At 38.9% G+C, this 25536-nt stretch overlaps 1 protein-coding gene across 1 annotated transcript in view; it reads left to right on the forward strand.

The window, feature by feature from the left end:
- Window positions 1-25536, forward strand: part of DDX10 (DEAD-box helicase 10) — a 153694-nt gene that overhangs the window by 43013 nt on the left and 85145 nt on the right. Inside the window, exon 13 of the mRNA XM_059466772.1 lies at window positions 3938-4403. Within this exon, the coding sequence (XP_059322755.1) occupies window positions 3938-4403 (466 nt within the window). The remainder of the gene's footprint in view (window positions 1-3937; window positions 4404-25536) is intronic.

A 25536-nucleotide genomic window follows, 5' to 3' on the forward strand; every position in this document is an offset into this window, starting at 1 on the left:
GTCTGAACCTGTACCACAGTAAAAGTACTCTCTGTGCTGTGTTTTTATGTGTTCACATCATTCTGAAGTAGTTCACTAATGGAATATGTCTATATTTAGTAAATGTGCTAAGTTAATATCAGGCTAAATCAGTAACTTGTGTAAAATTGTTCTGAAGCAGTTTACAGCTGGCTCATTTTGTAAAAAGGACTAGTAATCTTCTAGGAGCAAATTAGGAGCATTTTTCAAACTTAAAATTTAAAAATTTTACTGGTCTTACATTTGTTTTTTGCAAAGATAGATATTGCTTCGAGTGTCTAAGATTTGGTCTTTCTAAAAGGTTGAGAGATGTCAAGTTTTTGTCTCATCCCAGTAGAGGCAAAGTTAGCATTTAATATAAACACACTCCAAGTCTTTGTATAAGCGCAGTTCACAAGCCTTAGAAGAGGCAGTATTTTATGTCCGTTACACCATTCATTTAAATTCATCCAGAAAAAGTTAATGGACACTTGATCTTAAGTATTCACTGGAAACAAAAGTGGTATTCTCCTTAAAGTCATACAGTGTTACTTCTTTGCAGTTTTACTCTTTTAATTTATTTCCTGAAAGTCCTTGTAAACTTGCTACTAAATTAACAAAGGTACTTGAGCAATATAGGTCATTTGTGTAGTTACTTCTATGCATTCCCTAATCAGTGTTAGGGAATGCTGATGTCTAGCCACCTTGGTTTCAGCTGAGGAACTGAACCCATAGAACTGCCAGCTGTACTTTGATTTATAGCAGTGAAATACTCCCTTGGTTTCAGTATTGTCTTTAGAAACTGATTTCAAATGTCTTTCTAGAAGAGCTTACTTTTGTCATTGCATTTCACACCAAAATACAAAACAGGATTGTTTGTTTTGTCAGCTGAATTGTTGTTGCCATTTAAAGGCTATCATAGTCTGAAGACTACACTGTGGTGTTAGTGTGTGTTTAGTGTTGTCTGTTAGGATTTATGAAATCTCACTAAATAACTTAGCTGCTTTTTGTCTGTCTTCATTAGAAAATCCTGCACATATCTTATTCCAGATGAGTGTTTGAAATGGTTGCACTAAAGTAAAAAAATATTTGCAACTTCAGTCATAGTAGGATTATGATCTGAGTGGCATCTAATGAATTATTGAGAACTAATAATGCCCTTTGTAGTTTATGAAAAGAAAGGCTGGTTCATACATTGAGTTGTTTCAGTATGACTGAACTATAGATTTGGTGAATAATTAAGAAATAATTTCAAAAGAAACTGTCAAATCTTAAAATATGGGGAAGCTTTTAGCAGTAGTAAAATGTCCAGACTGTTTGTCCCAGATTTTTCTCCATTTGGAATATACTATGAAAAAGAGGCAGTAATGGACCAAAACACTGATATTTCTTTGAGAAGTTATGTAATTAAAAGTATTGGGGGATTATTTAATACACTTTTTCTAAGCTTATCTACTATTACTGTCTTACCAAATAAATGTGACCTTTTCTCTCTCTGCCTGAGGTCTGTATTCTTTTGGAAGTAATTTGAATTCTGATAGCACTAGTCTTTTTTTGGTAGGCTTGATAAGCAGTGAAGAAAAAATTGCCAAGACTAACTGACAATTAATTTTATTCAATTATTAAAGTAAGACATCAGTGCAGTACAGCAGTCTGGCAAGTGAAATTTCATACTTGAATGAAAAAAAGAGCTGTGATGTGAAGTCTTGTCCCCATTGTGGGCTGCTCTTTCTGTTTTGTAACTTTTGCTGAACAGAGAATAGTTTTTCACCTTGTCAGACTTTTCTATGCATGTGTATTCCTAATCTTTGATGCTAGCTCTGGAGGTGTAGAAGAAAGCTCTGATAAAATCAGAGTTTTCAACCCTGTGTACCTTGTGCCTGTCTGCTTGAGAAAGAGAAGTGAGGACTGATTGTGTAGTTGCCATACGGTATTGCTGCTTGCATTGCTATGTCAACACTTGACAGCAATACTTTATGTAGAATAATGTGAAATCTGGAAAAGCAAAAAAGCATTTGTCTTTTAAATGATTTGATTTTTGCAACTTCGATCTCCTTGCTGAAGAGATTGAATGCAGCAATCTCTTGATGTGTGTTTTACTGTGCCTGGTGTTAAGGCCCAATTCCAGGTTTGAATGGCTTCCAGCTGCTGCAGTGAAGCATTACATCTGCTGTTTGGTTATTTCCATTACAGTTAGTCAATAGGCCAAACTTTAACACATCATTTCATTGCAAAGGTAATTAGTGTTTGCTGTCAAACAGTAAAACAAGTTTAAGATCTCTAATTGCTCCAATTTCAGTTCCCAACGGTGTTGAGTTACCCTCTGCACTTTCAGTAAACGTGCAAAATACATTGGATAAAAACTTCCTTTGATATTTTAAAATAAAATTCTATTTGCTTTGTTATTGCTGTTAATTGCATGTGGAACAGTACTGAATTATCAGAAACATTAAACCAAAATTTTAACATTAAACATAAACTTTATTTGTTGGAATATTTGTTCTTTATCCTAACATTATGGATTGCTGTTCGGGTTTGTGTCTATTTTTAACCTGTGGCTGGTACCAAAAGTGCCCTGCTTAACACAGGTGTGATTACAATTCGTTTTTTTTGTTTAAGCAGGGCACTCCTTTTGATTAGCCTTTCCCATTGGCTAATCATTAAAAGTGCAAGGCTGTCCAGAGCCTACAGTGCACTCTTGCTGCTCTGCAGTATCTTTGGGTGCTTAATCAACTGTTTATTATGACTTTTCTGCTGGATAGTATGGATTAGCTATTTCTCCTGTGCTATAACTTGGGTTCCTTTCAGAGGCTATGTAGTGAAAATAATAAATTATGCTATCTACTTGAACAGCATTGAGAGGAAAGCTGGTGTATAGCTGTGCATGTTTTGAGTTGAAAGAGGCTGGTCTTTTTCAGGTGTGGGTGCCTGTAGTCACTGTATTTGGTTAAATCCTTTATTCCTTTGTTAAGTGTATGTACAAGCACCAGGTACTACTTTCAGTTCTGTGTCATGGGTTCTCTCTGTGTTCCTTGCATGAGTACCAGTGTCTCCTCACATTTTTTATTCACCTAATGAGATGGCTCATGAACTCTGAAAGCAGAGTTGTTTGGTTTTTTGTTTGTTTGTTTTTGGTTTTGTTTTTGTTTTTTTTACATTTGGAATTGACAGGGTCAGGTATAATAACAGTGAAGTCATATGGGCTGTTGGAGTCAAGGTATCCGTTCCCATGCAGTGCTCTCCACTTTTTTTGCTAGACAGGATTTTTGCTTTTTCTGCAATTTTTGCCCCTTCGTGTAATGCTTATTAGTATAACTTTGAATTGTCATGCATAACTGGGTAAAATAATAGCTTTGCTGGTACTGTTAGTTATGTATGCCATGCAGGTAAAGCCTTCCTGTAGAGAGGTGGAAGCAGATGAAATTGCCTTTAAGAGAGAAATGTCTCTCCCCTGGCTTTTTCTGCAGTTAGTCATTCATCCATACCATGTTTGTTCTGCTGCTCTCAGTCACTGTGAGGTCAGGGGGATAATGTTCTGGGTGTACTTCGAGTAGTGAAGGACACTTGACAGATCAGTGTTATCTCAGTCCTTGACATGTAATCCATGTATTTTCAATACCAAATTACACTGGTGTTTCTTCCACCATGTTTTACTGTGAATCATAGATAGTTAATTGGCTCTTATCTGCAACTTACCAGGTTCTTTGTTTGCTTTCCTTCCTGGGAGGCTTGTAATTGTTATTGAGAGGTCTCAGTTATTTCATCTTGCCTCCTCTTCCAATGTTCACTTGTATTTTAGACTTTTCTAAATGTGCTGATCAAATGTATCAATATGAATCATAATTGAAATTGAATCACTTGAGCGATCAATGAGAGCTTCTAATTTAGTAAATTTTGTGTTTCTGCCTTTTAAATTTATTTGGTTCATTCCATGTTTTAGGTCACTTGGTCTTGCAATGGCACCTCGTGTGAGATTCCTTCAAAGAGTTCAGAAGCAGCTGTGTGCAAATGAGGCAGCCAATGGGACAGACCCATTGGAGGAGACAGTGCAAAATGAGAATGCCCTCACCTTGCTAAATGAGGAAACAGTGGAGAAATGTGCAATTAATTTCAGTGGAAAAACACCAGTTAACAAGACAAAGGAGAAGCAGAGAAGAAAAGAAGCTGAGGAATGTTCTGTTTCCAGTGGAAGTGCTGAGGAGAGTGGTGAGTCCGAGGATGAGTCGAAAGAAGTGTCTGAGGAGGAGGAAAAAGAAGATGTACCTAATAGGGGACCAAACTCAGAGTCCATGCAGTTCTTTGAAGATGATGATGATGATGACGAGGACGATACTGAAGGTGTTGATTTGCTGACAGTGAAACAACGGGATGTTTTTGGTGTGGAAGCTAAAGAGAATCCAGCACCGGTAAGTGTGCTTTACAGTAAGGCTTGTGAATCTTAATCATTTTTATTGGACTTGCTCCAAGGAAGGAGGAGAGGAAAAGAGGAAATTCTGCTCTTAGCAGAATACTTGTTTGAAGTCAGACGTGGTGTGCATATGTATCAGAGGTCATAAATACTCCCAGAGGATCAGTGGTGTGACTGAGCTGTTATCATTTTATGCTGTTAGCACAGTTTTACCTGCATAACAAATATCCTTGTACTCACTTAAATTTATGAATAATGTGACTCGAAAACCTGGGAAATTGTGACAGTTGTAATTCTTATCCTTTCCTAATTTGCTTGTACCTCTCTAAATAGCTGCCACTTTGAGTCATAATTTTGATGCTGAACCACGGTTTATAGCACTGGGAACTAAATTGCAAAACACAATGAGCCACTTCCCAGCAGAAATCATAGCAGAAAGATCTTTATAAGAATGTAACCTTCAAACAATGACTTTTACTTTCAACAGGACCATTCCTATTAGAATTGAGCCAGTATCAAAGAGAGAGGGGAAGAGCCCATGTTTCTTGTGAGGCATGGCTATAAAGGTTTATGGAAAGTATTCATGTAAATCTTTAATTTCCTTGGTGCATAGCTTTATAATTTCGATTTCCTTTGTCCTTGGTATTCTGAGAAATATTTCTTTCTTTTAGTCTTTAAATACAGTGTTACAGGAAGGGGAGTTTTGGGGCTTTTAAAAATTTTTTTTGTAATTTCTGTAGAGCAGATTTGGTATGTGCATATTGGAATTTCTTTTTTTTTTTTTATGTATCCTTTGCTAGCAACTATATTTCTGTAGTAAAAAGATACGAGCAAAATAACCATCTGGTTTGGCATGGTTTTCTTCTGCACTTAGATGCATTCAAGGGCAACCTCCTGTTAAGCAAAGTGCTTTTTTTTTTCGAACTGGTATTTTAAATCTTTCTTTTTCTGGACTATTACTTAACACAGGGCACTTACCATGACCTTGAAGCTAGTCATCCTACTAGCTGCATTAATAAGCAGCATCTTTGCTTTGGTATGTAGTGAAATATGAACTAGTTTTATCAGCTGTCATTGTCACAGATGAGCAGTTGCACGGTGATCTGACTGCTGCTTGCACTCTCCTCTCCACGGTGAGGAGGCTGGCACAGGTTGCAGTCGCATCTGAGAACTGTGGAAACAGAGTTAACTTTCTGTTCCTGGTATTCTCAGCCTGAGTGGTTCTGCCCAGGCATGGCCACTGCCTGGCAGTAGCTTATATTTATTAATCAACTTCAGTTTTATGTGGAAAAGAGCTTTGTGTTTTAAAAGCAATGAGGAGTAAAACATCTGTGCCTTATTTAAAGAATGATCATCTCACGGCTTTCTTATCGCTTCTACAATTTTGCATGCTGAAATACACAAGCAATTTCATGCTGTTTTTAATATGTTGCAAGGTTTTGTTGAGGAAATGGTAAAAGGTGAAAGTTTGAGGTAGAAGAATGAACAGAAGAAATGTTATGAAAAGTGTAAGTGATTTAGAAAGTAATTTGTAACCACACTGGCTAACCTTTTAAGAGTTTTCCAGCATTAAACATTCATAGGTTAGTTTATGTTCAGGTAACTCAGACATTATTTTCTGTGATAAGTGTGGATTAACTTCTGTAAGGGTTAGTAGTTCATGATTGGTGTGCAAGTGCAGAAGACTTTGTACCACCTAACACCTCTGGTACATGGGGGCATAATAAGAAAATACTAAAGTTTCTCTTCTAAGCAGCTGAGAATAAAAAAACAAACTGAAAGTTTCAAGATATGTGTCATTCAAAACTTAAATTATATTTAAATAAACTCCTGCAGAAATGCCTGTAGTAGTGAAATATGTGGCTTTTAGAAAGTCAAAATGCAGAGCATACTCTGCTTAACTTGATCAAGGCATGCAGTAGTGTGGGGTTTATTACCATATGATACTGTGAAAATTATTGATAAATTGTGGAATGCTTTAAATGTAAGGATTCTATTTTTAGTAAGAAAAAGAGAATAAAGGTTTCTGTCACTAACCATATTAACTTTTAAGGTTTTGTTATAGAAATGCAAAATAGTAGAAATTACATTAAATTCTTGGGCATTGTGCATTTTTTATTTGACATAACTCAGGACCTCATTTTCTCAATGTTAAGATGAAATTGATAATGTGCAACAGCTTTTATTTTTTTTCCATTTTCCATTTCTTTATTTCTTGGATAGAAGTTCTGAAGTGGTTATTATTGCATTAAGACAGATCAGTTAATATTTAAAGCATTAGCATTCTGGGGTGTGAGATGCACTCAGCAGTGTGAATGCAGTTTTCCTGGTGCTGTGTGTTGCAGTGTCCTTCTAGGAAGGACTCAGGAACCAGTTTGCTGCATTAATTAGTACTATGAAAGGCTGCAGAGTGTCTAGGACTATGAACATAGAGTGTATAGTCAGCTGCATTAGTTAGGAGGATTTTTTGGAAAATCTGTTCTGTGTGCTAAATAAGATAGGAGTCCTTTGCAAACCCTGGCATGTGGTTATCTAATTTGGGGTTTGTGAATATGCCCACAAAGACTGAATTCAGTTTGCATTTATGCTTTTAATGTCTATAATTGATTGTGCAATTTCACTATTCCTGCTTTGGGCATCTCATCCTAAAAGCAGTTCCAAAGCAGTCCTGCTGTGATTATTGAGCACCAGGACTTTTTTTGCAAATGGAAACATTAGGTTTAGTTTCAGTTTTTGAATTGCTGTTGTTAGAGACACCATTGCTTCCTCATCCTTGTCTCTACCCTAGTCCCTCCAATGGCAGAAGGAGCAAGGGGAAGTGTTAGGCTGGCTCTGATGTAGAGCCCTGACCTTTGTTTGCAAGTGGGGTTGGCTCATCCGTCTTTGTACCAAGGGAAATGAACTGGTCAAAAAGAGCAGGGGTTATTTAAACTGATGATGGATTTGAAGGGGATTTATGGGATTTTCGTAGAACAGGTTTTTTTTGATGAATGTACACGATACCCAGCCTAACTGTAGAAGAGGTTATGGTGTGAAGTGTGACACATCCAGTGTTAATCCTTCTAACAGTGTGACTTGTGGCTCAATTTCACTTTTTCCCTTTCTTGGTGTGTGTCCCTTGGCTGCATGTGTACTTTGTCTCTGTCATTTTGTGATAACACATATAAAAGAAAAATCTGTTTTCTGCATTGCTGTATAAAAGGAGAAACCTTGGATAAGTTGAAAGACCTTGGCAGATATTGCAATTTTGTTGTGAGCTTCCTAGCTCATTTTTTAAAGAGATAGTCACTGACTGCTCTATTTATGAATTTTACTTTGATATGTCAAGATTTTTAGCTGGTGGTCTAACTCATGGGACTTATTTAGACAAGTACAGTGTTCTTATGCATAAAAAGAAGGTCAGCTATATGCATAGAGCCATTAGCAGATAGGCAGTATTTAGCTGTTGTGTTAACATTATGGAAATGATTTTTTTAAAGTGCATTTAACAGTATTAGCAGTATTGATGTTGCAAAGACCATAAGTACTCCCTGGTTACAAACTTTGTTTCTAATGCTAATTTTATGAAATTGCTTTTTGCATTTGGCAATTCAAAGGCTCTACTTGTTCAACTTCTATCGTTATTTATTTTGAGAACTAAGATTAAACCTATAATATTTTTATTGGTTTTGTTTATACTTTAATTTTAGTCAACTTGTCAAACATATTACATACTGTCAGACTTCTCTTCTGCTCTTGAATTTTCTGTTTTAGTGAGGAAACATTACTGAATTCTTAGAATTGCTCTGGCTTCCTCCCTGCTTCCCCATCCCTTGTTTTATGGACTGCTAAAACTTCTCAGGTGTATTCAACAATTGCTGCTTGGAACACTGTAACAAGCAAAAGCATACAGGGGGCTGTCTTGAATAGTACTTGCAGTTTCCTTGGAGTTAGTCTGGCTCTTGAAGAGCATGCTGTTTGAATGCTGTGGCTATGGAAGGAAATTATTTTATGTGCTGTGATTCTGTCTAAGCTATCTGGCTTGCCTTGCAATCCATTATTATTACATTCAGTGAAATTTTCTTAACCTCTCAAAGACATGAAGCAGCCACTATAAACTGCCATATCATGACCTGGATATTTACATATTGATAACAGCAGGAAAGAATGAGACAAAGGTAAATCTCCCTAACTACAATGATGGGTGAGTCTGTACCAAGAAACAGAGAGTGGTAGCTCCTTGTATTGTGGACTTTGCATACAACATAATCAGGGAAACATCATGTAATATGCACCAAAATGAGGACATAGTCCCCTGGAATTTTCTTCTGTGATGTTGAGAAGGAAGCCTGTTACACTCCACCAAAATTGAAATTAATTTTGGGAGATGTGATTTGTCTAGATTGCTTCTCTTACACTGTCTTTTCTCTCGAATGGGATTTCTTTCCTCCTGTTACCTGTTACGAGAGAGCTTTTCACCACTCTTATGTTTATATACTGCCTTTTTTTGACATGAAACATCTCATTCTTCTCACCACCCTTACTAGCTATCATTCTTATGCTTTCATATTAATATATTTTAAGCAGTTGACTTTGTCTCCTTGAAGCTTTTCAGGGGACAGCAAGGTAAAGAATACCCAAAGGGTGGAAGAAGCAAGGAAACAAGCTGGCTGGCTCTGGCAGTGGCATTTCCCTTCGGGGTAGCCTGCTTTGCTCCTGCTGTAGCGGTGTGTTGTGTCCAAGAGAAGAAAGCTGCTCCGGGCAGCCTGCTGGCTCTGAAGAGAGCATAATTCCTTGGAGACATGTTGCAAAGTGAGCAGTCTGGCAGAGAAAATAGAGAAGTTACTTATTTGTAAGTTAAATAGAAGTCAACAGTGTGATGCATTACATACCATAAAGTCTCCTTCCTGAAGAATGTAAGTGCTTTAGGGTCTCAGCCCAGTAACAGAGTGCTAATATATTTCTAGTTGAATTACAGCAAGTAAAATAATTTATATGAAGAACAAAATATTTGCATACAAGTGAGCTAGGCCTACATTTAGATATTAGCCAGAGTGCCTCAAGATTCCAAAGTTATCACCCATGACTGGAGATAAAATCTACTGATGATACTTCAAGCCTCTTTATGCAGAGCAGTCATCACAGAATACATTCTATGAACTGCATAGAAAATTTTAAAGAAATCACATTTTCTTTTAAAGCAATTTCAGTAACTTCAATACAACTAAGACTTGTTTTTTTAAGTACGTTTATGATATGGAGTTTTACGTTCTATGTAGTTTTTAAAAGTCCAGTTAGTCAGGACTCCTTCTGTGAGCTACAAAAAGGACAGAGCAAACCCATTTACTTGTCTTCTTGGACAGCTTCTACTTTTTGGATTTGCAGAATAATTCATTCTCCTGGCACTACTATTTTTGTGTAGAACACTCGTGACTTGCTTGCTAGATTAAACTGTGCAGCAGAGGCTTTTCAGGCAGTGCCTTGTAAACACCCATTACCTACATGAGCTCCAGCTCTGTAGATCAGTCATTGGTTTAGACTTTTTTCATTGCTTTCTCAGGTTAGCTGCTTTAGCACTCTTCTGTTGGCTCCACATGCATCTTCAAATTTCCCTCTAAAGATTTCTATTTCAATTGCATTTTTACCAGCTTACTAAGGACTTCTGTAGTTTATAAAAAAATCCCTGTAAGTTTTTAGATTTCTCATACCTATAAGACATCACTCCAGGTACTAATTTGTGCTAATCCCTGTGATGTTTAGGTTAATTTAAAAAATCTACAATTAGAAGTCTTGGAATTACTGGTCAATGGTGTATTTGAAATAAATGGATGCTATATAAACCTTTAAGGATATATGTTCAAGACTGTCATCCTAAATACTTGAATCATGTTGAAAACCTGGATAAGAATATGGGGCTTTTATGAATATTTATAAATTGTATTTGATATATCTGCCCCTGTCACAGATACTAGCTTCCTGTATCATAGGTTATGGAGTACATAATTCTGATGTGCTGGGCTTTGCTTCTGTGGAGAATTTAATGTGTTGGGGTGCTTTTGAACCAGTGTGAATAATGGTACTTTTGATGCCCACAATCTGCCCTCTTGGCATTTGTTACTCTTGTAAGTAGGAATCAGGACTAGAAAGATGGTAGATGAGTAGGAAACCTGCTTTGAGGAGTCTGATTTGAGGCAGGATAGGCTTTCCCAGGTCTGGTGGGACTTGTTCAGAAGTCAGTGGCTTTTCCAGCTGGCTGAAATGTACTGCTTGCCATCTAGAGCAAGGGACGTTGACAGGTTAGTAGCCACTGTAGCACAGTTCTGAACCAGGCAGTGCCACCTCTTTGTTTCAGCTACTGAAACCGTGAGTTAAACCCCTTCATTCCATGTGCCACCTGAAGTAGCCTCACAAGCTGCCTTGCCTCTGTGGGACCTGCTGAAGCACCACATCACTTACTGTCCTAAGGAGAGGAGGCTGTTTGGCAGCGTGTTTCTGTGGCTGACTTCACAGACGTGCTTTGAAATTTGTGTGTGACAATCTGAATTTTGAACCTGGATGGAAGGTATACTAAGCAAGTTCCCAGATGGTACAAAACTGGAAGGAGCTGCTGACTCCCTCCAAGGCAGAGAGGCCATGTAGAGAGACCTCAACAAATGAGAGGGCTGGGCAATAATGTTCCACAAGGGAAAGCTCTGGATTCTGCACCTGGAATGGAGCAGCCCTGGGTGTATGGGCAGACTGGGGAATGAGATGCTGCAGAGCAGTGCCACACAAAGGGACCTGGGGGTCCTGGTCTGTGCCAAGTTGGACATGAGCCAGCAGTGCCCTGGCAGCCAGGAGGGCCAACCCTGTCCTGGGGGCATCAGGCACAGCACGGCCAGCTGGGCAAGGGAGGGGATTGTCCTGCTCTGCTCTGCTCTGGGGCAGCCTCACCTCCAGGGCTGGGGGCAGTTCTGGGTGCCACAACATAAAAAAGACATTAAACTGTGGGACAGTGTCCAAAGGAGGGCAACAAAGGTGAAGGGCCTTGAGGAGAAGTCACTTGAGGAGCAGTTGAAATCACTTGGTGTGTTCAGCCCATGGAGACTGAGAGGAGACCCCGTTGCATCTGCAGCTTCCTTGTGGGGGATTGAGGAGGGGCAGGCACTGATCTGTTCTCTGTGGTGAGCAGTGAATGGCCTGAATCTGTCTCAGGGGAGGTTTACTTTGGTTATTGGGGGAAGGTTTCTCACCCAGAGAGTGTTTGGGCACTGGAACAGGCTCCCCAGGGAGTGGTCACAGCACCAGCCTGGCAGAGTCCCAGAAGCGTTTGGACAGCACTCTCAGGTGCATGGTGTGACTCTTGGGTATGGTCCTGTGCAGGGCCAGGAGTTGGATTCTGATCCTTGAGGGTGTCCCTTCCAACTCAGGAATTTATGTTATTCTGTAATCTTTTCAGGTTATTGATGATTCATGCAGTGCAGAGTGCTCTGAGCAGGCTGGGCTATTATTTGCGTGCTCAGGTTTCAGCATCTGGTGCAAATTCAGGCTGAAATGAGGTGTGTGCTTTATCTCTCAGTTGAATAGACCTGAAATGAATGAGAGAGTTGCATGGTCTTTTATATCAAGAAATATTAGAGTATGACTTGTATGACTTGAAATATTTCACTGAAATCTTACTAATTACTAATTTAATACTTCTAGTAGGTTACTCAAGCCTGCACTAATATCTTCAGTTTTATTTGTTCTTTATCACTGATTTGTAGCCTTGTTTAATATATTGCAGCAGTTTCATAAATAAGGGTGAATGAGCAAAATACTCTGCATTAAATCTGCCTAGTTTTGACCAGTATTCTCTAAATATGTAGGATTTGTAAACTATTAAAATGTCACAGTTTCCTTTGAAATCATTAGTCCCTGAATGGTTGTTGAGCAATGCCATTGGAAATGTTTATAACTATGACATAATTTTGGATAAGTTTTCTGGAAGTTGAATGCTAAAATTATTAAATACTACTAAAAATTATACAACACTAATTTTTAAAGGAATGATGCTTCCTGAAATTGTAATAATGCAGACCAGCTATCCAGTATGTATCTGGAGTCTTCTAACTATATTAGTCAGCAAAGTTAGAATTTTGAGAATTATTCTTTATTGTAGACTGGCTTCTCTGATACAGACATCTGCTACTGTAAGCATTGCTTAACAAACTACCCATGCACATTTTAAACAATACTTTGAGGCACATTTCTGAATTTGTGTCTGAGCTGTGTAGTTTTCAGATGGAATCGTTTGATAATTTGAAAATAAAATTTGTGGGTGATGATTCATCAGCTATTAACCAAAGTGAGTCCTGGGGTAATTCATTACACTATCACTGACATTTTGAAGATTGTAATTTAATGCCTATTTCGAAAAGGAAAAATGTGTATGCTCTTTTGGAATAGCACCTGCTGACTGACTGACCAGGAGCTAGGAATTCTGCTTAGTTGCATGGAGCAGATATTCCATGTTTCCATGAGGCTGTGGTTTGTCCCAGCTGTGAGGAACTGTACTGTTGGCATCCCAATTGGGATGGAGTCTCTCACTTTTTACAGCCTGGTGTCTCTGCTCTCCATCTTGGATAAAGCAGTACCTGCATCCTCTGGGGATAAAATTCTCTCAAAGGAGCATTACTTTGAATGAGTGAAAGGAAATTAAACCAATTAAGACTGCACCCTCTAGCTTTATTTCAGTAAAAAACAAATTAAGTATAAATCTCTTTGGGCTAGCCTGGTGAGGAAGTCTTAGAGGTCTTCTCATTCTTCATTACCACACTGTTCCTCTGGTAGTTTTCCATGTATTTCAGTGCAGGGTGGTTTCTCTCCTTTGCCTGAGCTACGTGTGTGCTTGTTCCTCTTGCTAGAAATCTTCATCTAGCTGATGCTCAGTGTATCAAGATAAACTGCTTTGCCTGCTCCTTATGGCCCATATGTTCTGTATGGACCTCAGTGAAGTAACAGGGTTGTGCTTGCAAAGAGAGATGGCTGGCAAACAGGCCTCAAGAACATGAGGTGCATTAGTAAATCCCTCAAAAAAGCATAGATGGGTGACCTTGAGTGGGAAAACAAAATGACACATGAAGCTTTTTGAGGAGCTAAATCGCAGTATGATTTCCCTCAGATGGGTCCCCTATGTGACCAAGACCACAAAGCATTTTTTAAAACTGTTTTTTATGGTAATTTTCTGTGGTTATATTGTCTATGCTTCTTGCAGAGAGGCTGTGCATGTGGGCCACTGGAGAAAAAAGCCAATGTCAAGCCATGAAACCACTAGTATTGTGGTTTTTGAAATTGGTTTTACCTGCTAGCAGAGTAGAAGAGGAGTGTGTTTGAGGTACTTGTGCAATGCAGATCTTGCTGTGAGTTCTCAGGGAGGTGAACACAAGACTATACCCATTTAATAGAGTAGCTAATAATGACACCATTCATTTTAAACTGGAGTTGCTGAAGGTGCCTTTCTTGTTTCCATAATCTCCACATTGAGCAAAATTAGTATTAGTTGATGTTTTATTTTTGTTGACTCTTACCTGAGTAAGAGTGGGAGAATTACGAAACACCAGCTGTGTGGTAGCAGCTTTCCAGCAGCTTTGCAACAAAACGACATCTTGCAGAGCATAAAATGACAGTATGTGTTTGTTTCTCCACAGGTCTGTATGCATATACATGTAGGTGCATATACCTCTTATTTCTGGGAAAAATACTGTTTTTGCAGTCACTGTTCCTCTGCTGTAAATACATAAAATTCTAGTCTGATTTTTGGTGTCTGTACTTGTGGGTGATATTCTTGCATTTGGATACTTCAGATTGCACTAATGCAAAGCAGGGGTCCTTCTGGTGAGGGCACAAATCCCAAAATCCCAGTGTTATTCCCAAGTGTTTTTTGTGCGTTTTTTTTTTTTTGCTTGTTTTTTTTGTTTGTTTTTTAATGGAAGGGAAGAGAAGAACAAGCTGTACTAAAATGTGTATTGACAGCTGCATCTGAGGCTTGTTTGCATTGAGATGCACTGAATACCAAAATGTACTTCAACCATAGCTATTTACATGCTTGTAAAGCAATAAGCACATGTTTTCCTGGATTCTGTTATATTCCAACCACAAGAACTCACTGTGGGCTTGCAGAAATCAGTAGTTCATCATTGTGTATTTTGAGAATAGCCTGCTGACATAGAATCACATCATTTCTGCTAAAGAACTCGGTGTGAACTGTTGCTGTCATTTCCTGTGATGCCTGCTTTGTGTGAAGAAAGCAACTTCCAAGGAGTTTCATGAAAGTTTACGTGTCCTGGCTCACAGATGAGTACTGTATTTGCAAGACAAGTCTTCACTGTGTTTTGTCATGTCCTGTTTCTTGAGGTTTCCAATTCAGGTTCAAATTTGAGACACACTTGACACATAGATGGGAAGCATAATTGCAAACTAAAGTTAAAATTTTGTGTGTGTTTTGATCAGTGGATTGACAAGAAATACTCATCCCTAGCTTTGGAACACATTCTGCGTGGGAGTTTCTAGCACATGTAGGTTTTACATCAGTTTAGAAACAGTGTTTGAAGATAGAGGCACATTGTGAGGGAAGGCTTTGTAAGTATCTGTCACAGAAGCTATTGGGTCAAGAGGGGATTGAAGGGAGAAAGGAGAATAAGGTGAGAAACCTGAGCTGAAAGGCAGTAGTTGTGTATGGGCATGACAAAGCCATGAAGCATCTTTAGAACCTGACCCTTGGGGAGCCCACAGGATACTGTCTGCAGGTTTGTCTCTCTTAACTTCATGCTTCATAAAAACTTATACCACCCCTTTTGCAGTAATATTTGCATATGTGTTTGTGTGTTGCTCACGACCACAGTTTTGAATATTGACTATTCTACTGATATGTGGTTTATTTTTCTACAGCTTTTTAGTGCTGCAGTAGTTGCATTTTATAGATGTAAAGGGAAGTGGTCATCTGGTCTGACTTCCCTGGATATTATAACCATGTTGTGTTGCTCAATCACTCCTGTATTGAATGCAAAACTTGAATTTTGCATAAGTGTACCTTTCAAAAGGCATAGTTTTTAGTTCTGAAGAGATGTAAAATCTGCCACAACTAGTAACTTCTCAGTGGTTTAACTCATATGTTCGTGTTGTACTGAAGAGGTGGGTATGGGATTGAAGAAAAAAGACAACAGGGGACATAATAAGAGGACAGCAGTGGAGAATATTCTAGCAAATACTCCTTTGGCCTTACAAGAGAGACTTTATTTTAGCACAGAGAAGAATGTGAGAAGAAAATGTGATAATGTTATGGAGGAGGTGAATGACATGATATAAATTGAAAATGCAGTGTGCAAATGCAAATTAAGGCAGCTTTTAGTTTATGGACAATTTGTTGCTGAATGTTAGCAAAAGTAATTTGGATGGCCTCCCATAGTTCCTTAGGTGTGGAAAGGGCGGTGTGGGAGTTGAAGATCTATGTTTTGACTGAGTGAACTTGAGTCACATTTCTGCTCCTTGCTGGTTCAAGTATTATAATTATCTTACCAAGGAAAGCCTTAAAAGATGGAGAAGAATTTCATGTATCACATCTGCAGGTAATTTTTCTCTCTTTGGTTGTAAGATCAGCATGTGCTGTAAGCGAAGGAAATGTTATGTTTTCATTAACCAGTTTTGTTCTTGTGGCTCTACTTTCACAATCCCTTTTTAACATAGGAAATTTAAAACATAAATTACTTTGACTTCTCTAAATTTTCAAGAAGTATTTTACTCTTTTTAGTGCAGATTAATTTTTCAGTGGATCATTGAAGATAATAAATCTTGAAATTTCTTTGTTACTGCTAATCTTCTTTTTCTCATGGAAAAATAACATTCATATTTTATTTTTCCTGTGAACACTTTTGAAGCACTTACGACCAACAATGCTCTTTTAAAACATTTAATGATGTAATGTAGAATAGCTGCTAGTGATTAAAACCAAGATGGTTATAATGGAATATTTACTGGGTAAATCCAAAAGAGACTAACTGGTAAATAGTGGTATGAGAAACATTAAATTCTTTTAGTGAAAAGACATCAGAGAATTGGAATGTAGTTTTAGCCTTTTGTCTTTTGTCAAGCACGAGCATCTCATTGAAATGTAAATGCTGGCATGTTATTTTCATTTTTTTCTTTTCTTAGTGAAATAATAGTTAAAAGGTATTTCAGATCGTTCTGTTGTTACATGCTCAACTTAGTGCAGCATGAGTGCTGTGGTCTCTGAAATGGATAGGGCTGTGGTCATGGTATCCACACTGGGCTGCTGTTGGGATGGGAGGTAATGGATGTAGTTGAAAACTGATGGCACTTGTCCTGCTCCCATGGGTCTTCAGCTTGATGAATTCCTTGTCTGTAGATGGGTTCAGGCATCTCTGATTTCCTTCGCCTCGCATTATATTCTCTAGTGTTAGAACTTCTGGACTGTCATATCTAGAGCCAGGCAGTTCCTCAGATATTTTCTTGAAGAAAGGATGGGAAGTACATTGGAAGAGATTTTATTTTATGTTATGATTTTCTGCCTGTCTGGAGCTCAGGAGGGGATCTAGAAAAGGGCATGTTTCCTGCTGGTGTGAGAGGCTGGCTCCCAAGCTGATGCAGAGGTGGTGGGAGAGGAGGGAGCTGGGCTGCAGGGCTGTGCTGTGCTGGCTGCAGGCTCCTGCTGCAGTGAGAGGCTCAGTGGGCAGCGCTGGGGCTTTGCCAGGGGCTCAGGCTCTAAGGGCTGGAACTGGAGCTTGCCCTCTGGCACTGCAGGGCTCCAGCTACCCTGACAGGAGACATCTCTGCTTCCCCGTGTCTCATCTCTGTCTGCTGCTTTAGCTTTTTGCAGGAGCAAAATGCTGCAGCATTCCTTCTCTCCTGAAGGGGTGACTTTGTTACCTAATTCCGGATGGATTGTATGGTAACTGAAGGTACACACTCAGTGAGATAAAGGGGCATTAATGGCAAGGAGTTAAGCATTTAAAGTGGAGGAATAGTGCTTGTACTGCTGCTTCCTCTCTCTCAAGTCTGAAGATAATAAGGCAGCTAGGTGAAATTAAAAAGAATTAGCAAATCCAGTTTTTCTGCATATATAACTGTGTCTAAAGATTTTACAGCTAAAGAATCATTAGCTCTTGTTTTCACTTAATCATCCAAGCAATGCAGTGCTTCTAAAAGACATATTCCCAACTAAATTTGTTCACATTTTTTCAGCAGGAAGGCTCAAATCTACATTAAAGTATTATTAGCAAGATTAAATATAAATTCATGTGGATGTTCAGTACATATTTGGGAGGTTAATGCTTGTATTAACCACTAACTTTTAAAACTGAGTTATTGATTTTATGGTTTAACCCCAGCTGGCAATTAAACACCTCATAGCCATTTGCCCACTCCTCTTCAGTAGAATTGGGGAGAGAATCAGAAGAGTTAAAGTGAAAAAACCACCTGTGTTGAGATGGAAGATAGTTTAACAGGCAAAACAAAAGCTGTGCTTGCAAGTAAAGCAAACCAAGGAATTAATTTACCACTCCCCAGGGGCAGGCAGGTGTTCAGCCATCTCCAGGAGAGCAGGGCTCCATAATGCACACCAGTGACTTAGGAAGACAAAGGCCATTGCTGCACATGCTTCCTTCTTGGTCCCTCAGCTTTATGTACTGAACATGATGCTGTCTGGTTTGGGATATGTCTTTGGTCACTTGGGGTCAGCTGTCCTGGCTGTTTCCCCTCCCAGCTCCTTGTGCACTCCCAACCTACTCACTGGTGGGGTGGGGTGAGAGGCAGGAAAGGCCTTCCTCTCTGCAAACTGTGCTCAGCAGTAACTAAAACATGCCTGTGTTGCCAACACTTTCCAGTACAAATCCAAAAAATAACCCCATACTACCTACTGTGGAAAAAAATAATTCTCCTCCAGTCAAAAGCAGCACACTAGGCTAAAAATGTTGCCACAAAATCAGTGAAATAGTGAGTATTTAATTTCTGAAAGCCACAACTACTAAATCTGTTTCAGGAGTGAACCCAAACTTCATATTCTTAATTCTCTTACCCTTTTCATCGATTTCCTTAGAATTCCATCCTCTTTGACATGTGGTGGGCAGGCATTTGTGATTCACACAAAAAGTGCCATATGTTGCTGAAAGCTGTATATACATTTGGAAAGAGTTGCGAAGCTCTGAGATCTCAATACTGCCTTTAGAGATGTCACTGGCCAGGGTTTATCTTGAGAATGTTTAATGAGGTGGCTCAGCATAAGAACAAACCAGTTGTTAAGGTAGGGTTGACTTGTTTAGAGCACGATGATACTAATGTATGGTGACTCAAGTTCTTCAGTCATGAGAGTTTATATAGTGGTAAAGGACATTTAAGGTGATGGGAGAAACCAGGTTATTTCTAACTAAAAAGCTGTAACTTGTTTGTTTTCCTCTATTTGGTTTGTTTACTCTGAGAAAATTCTATGAGCTTAATTTCTATGCTGTGTAATTTTTTTTTTTTTTTTTGTTTACACATAGGTTACTTAAAATTCATTGAGCAGTTCTGTGTACTTTAATGTCTGGTATTTGTGGGCTGGGTTTTTGCATTTGCAAAATGACAAAACTGTTGGAGGTGAAAGCTTAGGTCTCATGGTAATCTAAAATGGGATTTTGAACAGTGCATTCAGGCTTTTTAAACTTACCTTTTTTATTTACTATTTTTGTATATAAGAAGGAAAAGCTTTATGCTTTACCTCTGGAGTTCTCTGGAATCTTTCTCTCTTGCCTGAATCAGTGACTTATGACTGAGATTCACTGTCCTTGGACAAACTTCTGCTGTTTTCCTATGTTCAGACAGAGGCTAATAGACAGCCCTAAACTGCTCTTGTTGGTGGTTGTAGAATAAACCTATTTTTGTGCACGAGCTGTGCCTCACTTTGTGTTCCCTTCTCTCATACTGCCTTTATGTTGCTGACTCTTTCACAAATGCAGAAATTAGCTGACATGGGAGAGAGAATTTCTTACCAGTCTTCTTTGTGCAGGAAGATAAATCTGTGGATTTTGCCAGTCTTGTATTTAGTCTGAATGTTTGTTGTCAGCTGTTCAGGAAAGAGAGAGAGTTGATACCATATTGAGCTCATTTTTACACATAAGCAAGGCTGAATGCAAAGGTTTCCTATTTGTTCGGAACAGTGGTAGGAGCTCCTGAATCACTCTGCAGAAATTACTGTAACACAACCAGTCCACCTTACTTTCAGGTGTACATTGAGACATGGAGGATATGGCTGTATTTAGTAGTGAGTAGCCAGACTGAAAGAAATCCAACTTATCCCTTTTGGGCCATTCAACCAACATGATTTCCTTCAGTGTATGTGGTTATGGTTAGTAGCTGGAACTTCTGCAGATCCCCACTGTGTGCCAGGAGCAGCAGAAGTCACCTACTTGTTGCTAAGCATTAGCTCTAATTACTCACAGGGAGGGAAGGGATTAGAGTTTTTTAGTTTTGTTTTGTTCAAGGCCAATTTCAGAGAAGGTACTGATAACCAAAAGGCATATACAGTAATAATATAAGAAAATGTATGTAGGGATAATAGACTTGAAGAGAGAAGATAGAACCACACTGATAGTCAAACATAATGGGAGCTTACCAGTGGCAGTTAGAATTCTTTAGTACTTTGGGCACATGAGCTAATTTAAAATGTGTGAATTGTTAATACTTCACCTTTTTACTGTATGCTAATGGCAGTTAAGGCAGTGAAAACCTACTTTCTGCTTTATCAGAAAGCTGTTGCAGTTGTTAGACATTACTTTATGAACATCTGTCACTTTTAATATTGAGTTGGCAACCCCCCAAATTGTTAATGAATATACGAATTCTAAGATCTGAATGGGTTGTGCTTGTATTGGAAAGCTTTGGTGGCTAGCTGCATACACAGCAGGCATCACTTCTAAATACTGGGTCTAGACTAATTAGGTTGTTCTAATAGATGGGTTGTTGATGAAAGCACTTAAAACTTTAGTTGAAAGAATCTTCAAACAAACAGCAACAAAACCCTATCCAAGAACTCCCTCTTGAGCTTCAAATCAAGAAGTGTTGTTAATCCCAGCTGTGTAGTCAGAGTAATGTGCCAGCTGTCCCAGACCTGCATGTGACAGATGACTGCTGTAGGCAGAGTGACAAGTTGTAGACAGCTGTAGAGACAATTTTTGATGTCTGGGGTGGGGGGGAAAGTGCATAAAATATTTTTTTAAAATTGTTATTCAGCACAGAATGAGGAAACACTGAGACAACAGCAGCATCCCTTACTCTCCACAGAGGTGTTGGCAAACTGAGTGCATCCAGGAGCTGCATTGAGTAAGTGTGTTTTTTTGGGAGATGAACTGTTCAGTTCTTGAAGCTACAAAAGGGGTTATTACTTTTTTTCAGTATTTTTAAAGGCATTGTGATACACAGGTTAAGATGGATGCAATATTTTGGGTAGACACAGAGGTGAAAAAAGATAACTGCTTGAGAAGGAGAGAAAATTTCCTTTAAGCAGTGTTAGAGGCCTTTCTGCATGGCCTAGAGCAGGTCAGCAAATCCTTCTGGCCCTTTTGCAAAGTATTTAATGTATGTGCTTATGCTTGGATGGTTATTTCTCTGCGTGCATTCACAGATGATTAGAGGGATGAAGCACCTTTCCTGTGAGGAAAGGCTGAGAGAACTGGGTTTGCTCAGCTTGGAGAAAAGAAGGCATGGGGTGCCCTATCTGTGGACTTCTAGTAACTAAAGGGGGCCTACAGGAAAGCTGGAGAGAGACTATTTAAAAGAGTATGTAGTGACAGGACAAGGGAGAATAGATTCAAACTGAAAAGAGGGTAGGTTTAAATTAGATATTAGGAGAAAAAATCTGCACCATCAAGGTGGTGGGACAATAGAAGAGGTTTTCCAGAGAAGTTGTGGCTGCCCCATCCCTGGATGTGTTCAAGGCTGTGCTGAGGGGGGCTCTGAGCAACCTGGTCTAGTGAAAGATGTCCTGCCCATGGACAAGAGACAGTGGCCTCAAATGGCACCAGTGGAGGTTAAGTTTAGATATTAGGAAAAAATTCTTCCTGGAAAGGATTTCTAAGCATTGGAACAGGCTGCTCCAGGAAATGGTGGAGTTGCTGTCCCTGGAGGTTATTTAGAAGACATCTCAATGTGGCACCTGGGGACATGGCTTAGTGGTGGACCTGCCAGCACTGGGTTAATGGTTGTACTCGATGTTCAAGATCTTTTCCAACATAAATGATTCTGTGGTTCTATAAATCAGGTTCATAAATCAGCTCTGTGACAAAGGCTGCAGTACTGCAACTTATATAGCAAATAAAAATAATACCTTGGTCTTGGTGACTGGAATGCTCAGAAATTGGAAAACCAGTCTGAGCTTACATGCTTTAATGTTGAGGCCAACATTAAAGTGCTGCATGTGCACTGACTTTTGCTAGAATGTTTAGCACTCAAAGTATGCTCGTATGTGAGTAGCTTGAAATCTGAAAGCTCCTCTCTTTCTCTCTCTCTCTAAACAGTGTCAACTGCCCAAAAAGGACTCAGGACTTACTCAGGAGGTGTTTATTCTGGTGCATGAACTTGCATTTTAGCCTTGTTCAGCTCATTTGACCTGTGTCTCATGATTTTGAAATATAATTGGTACTTGTATCTGAAACAGGAAAGTTTAAAGGTGATATCTAAATACAGCAATACCAAAAGTGTGATTATTCTCACTTCAGAAGTGCTCCTCAATGGCTGTGGTAGCAGCCAGCTTGAAGCAGCTATGGGTGCATTTCCTTGCATTCACTTGAATGTGAAGATGTACTTCAAATAAACCAAGGTTTTAAAGCACTTTGCTTGTTCAGATTTTAGGAAATAATGGAGTTTGTAATTTTGTAGTTTATGAAGACTCCATGAGTATACTTGCCTTGGCAATGTGTCCCAAGAGATCCTTTATTATTTCTTGAATGACAATCTAAGTGCAGCACTCAGCCATCCCTGATGAGTGGGCTGAACATGTGACTGGGGAACAAAGCTGCTACTGACAACCTGTTCCCTTTAGGTTTGTCTAGGGCAGTAAATAAAAGTTACATAATTTGCATAAGCCTATTAAGTGGTATTCTCAAGGGGAATAACAATAATTTCTAATGCTGTTTTCAGTGCTGACAGTTGATCCATTTAAAAATTAGATACTAAGAAGGATTCCAGTGAAAGGAGAAGGTGGAATGGTTTGTGGCTGTGCCACAGCAGGGTCAGGAAGGTACAGAAAAATGTGAGTCCTTCTGTGAGCAGTGAGTGCCCAGTCTTATATGTTGTATGGAGTGAATGTGAAAATCAAGCTAGACCAGTACAATTGTTTGAAGAATAAGGTAATTTCAGAGATTTAAATGCAGGCAGAAAGAGATTAATGAGCTCAGTATAAATTCCGTGTGACTGTCTGTTTTAAGCTAAAAGTATACAGATGCTTGTTTTTCTGCATGAAATGAGACAAAATGAATCACAGTGAAATTGAACATATGTTATTTGCACTGGCTTGTTTAAATCTGTTTCACAACAAACATTTATTGGAGCCACTCGAATTTGTGAAGAGGAAAAAATGTTTTTGTGGTCTGTGATGCTTCTTGAAGTGGCAAATTGAAGAAGTTCACTACATCATCCTTGTAAAATAGAAAGGTTCTGTATGCTGTCTATTTAAAAAGGAACTTGCAGAGTAACTTGATTTGGTAAAAGTGTATGAAAAGATAAAAGTTAACTTTTCTTTAAATTTTAATAACATTTAGGTTTTCCCTATACAAGTCCTCACATTGTGTTACTGTACCGTTCAAGAGGGTGACATTATGGTATGGTTGGCCAAAATTTGTGTGATTCTGTCTCCCAGAAGTAAAAATTACTTGTTGATAACCACAGGTACGGAATAAGTATATCAAAATCCTCCCTCTTTGTTCTGAGATGTAAAATGAGTGTATCCCAGATAATGGAAATGGCAATATGTGCTCCAAATACAGCTCTAGTGTTGTCTACGACGTTTCAGGAACAAATGTTCAATTTTTGTTCTCTCTTTACAGAAATGTGTAAAAGCATTTTTGGTACAAGTAGTTTTTAAAAACGTTGACTGGTGCAGAAAAGTGAGATCTAGAGAAGAAAGGAGAGAAGATTTGTACTGTGTTGAGCCTCTTCATTATTCTGAAAAATATTTGTCATAGCTTAAAAAGCAGATTTTAATTTGCAGAATAGACAGTGTTATTCAAAGTCAACACTGGATTGTGTTCCTAGGGTTTGAGACTATTATTTTATTAATGCTATGTAATTCAAATGGCAAATGGAAAATTAGAACTCAGCATTTGGGGTAGTTTTATTGATGTATTCCATTATATATTTTATGTGCTTATCAGCCTGCAAATGTGCATAACTTTTTAGACTTTTGACTATTTCTTGAAACTTAAGTTAGTGAAAGCTCTTTTGTATTATGGAACAGTAGTAGTAGGTATTGACTTTGTGATAATGGCTCAAGCTACAATTCTCTTTGGTCTTTTCACGCATTGTGAAATATTTGCATAAGGGTCACAGAAATCTTTAGCAAGTACAATGTATATTTGTTGAGTACTTTCTGGTTTAAAAACGTGGTGCTTTTATGCCTAGATTAGCAGATCAGGTTATTGTTGCAGCAGGTTTTCAGTTCCGTGCCAGTGAAGCTGGCAGCTTTGATTAGATGTTGCAGTGCAGTCAATAGGATTGTAGTTTGTCATTTGAGACTGCTTTGGTTTCAGCATGGAAATTCTTGCAGCAGGAGGAGCTTTCGACTCTGCCAGTGTGCCAGCCTAGCAAAGGTTTGCCTGCTGTCTTAAATGGAAGCATTGTTGGGACAAAGGCTGTCATTCTTTTAGGCATTTGCATGATCTCTGCTGGAGTTTTCAGGGCTGTACAGTATCAAGGTAAAATCTTTTTAAAAGTATTTTGAGAGCAGTCAATTTGGTGGTCAAGCAATCCCTGGAACAATGTCCGCCACAGCTGGATATTTTCAAGAGGTGTTTGAACAGTGTGCTAGATAATCTCATCTTGGCTTCTTTTCCCATGAGAAGAGGTTGGACCAGATTATCTTTTGAAGTCCTTCCTTTTTTGTTGAGGTTATATGGCAGATTGGTAATACTCCTTATGGACAGGCATGTACACTGAGGAGCTTCAGGAGTATCCAAAAATGTTATGAATGCACCCCGGCATCTTCTGTTCAGTGGAATGACTCCAGGCTGCAGCACAGCCATCAGTGCTGGATGCCTCACATGCTTGACAGTCAGCTTCTGATTTCTGGTCTGGCACTTCAGGATGAAGCAGGACACTTTGATAAGCCCAAAAACCATATGGTTACACTTGGCAAAAACTCTGGAGCTGATGATGGAAGGGCTGTATACATAATTGTGGCATGAACATGGCAGGCAGCACAGCCAACCTCAGACTGTCCTGAGCTGAGACACCGCTGTCCCCTGTCATTAGGGTATGACAAGAAAAACTGAGCAAGCCTCACACACTCCTTGCTCTGGAGTTGTTTACTCCTTCATCTCCTCTATTGCAGGGATGCAAGCAAAAAGCAAATATTGGTGCTGTTTTCAAAAGGGCTCTGGGCTGGGTTTTAGGATTACAGAGCTGCTCTTTTTTTCTTGACTTAGTGTCCAGTTTCTAGTAGAAGTTCAAACTGGTGCAGACAACTGGGCATACTGGTTTAGATGTAGGTGCAAATGCTGGAGTTGAGATTGTAGGCTTAAAAGTTAGGAATCAGAGTTTTGATTATTTAGGTTGTCATTTCCCCACTGTGCTGTTTTCAGGACATGGGGGGGAAGTGGTGAGTATATTAAAAAAACAAATCTCACTAAAGCCTTCAGAATTATTGGACTGCCCCTAAAATAGAGTAGAGAATGTTGTATTTTTCAATGGAAACACCAAAATAAATTACTTCTGCTCTTTCAAAGAGGTTCAGGAAGGATAGGAGTAGTTAAATTTCAAAGTTGTTTTGAAGATGGTTAATTAAAAGGATCTGTAAGGTAAATGTTGACACTTTCTAAGAGTCTTCATACCTGTACATACTTTATTCTTTGTTAATACAGTGCTTTGAAATATTTTTGTGCAAATGTACTTTTTTAAAAAATGAGATTTTCTTAGGATTTCCTGAGATTGCA

The sequence above is a fragment of the Ammospiza nelsoni genome, chromosome 2, assembly GCF_027579445.1.
Source record: "Ammospiza nelsoni isolate bAmmNel1 chromosome 2, bAmmNel1.pri, whole genome shotgun sequence".
Classification (NCBI taxonomy): domain Eukaryota; kingdom Metazoa; phylum Chordata; class Aves; order Passeriformes; family Passerellidae; genus Ammospiza; species Ammospiza nelsoni.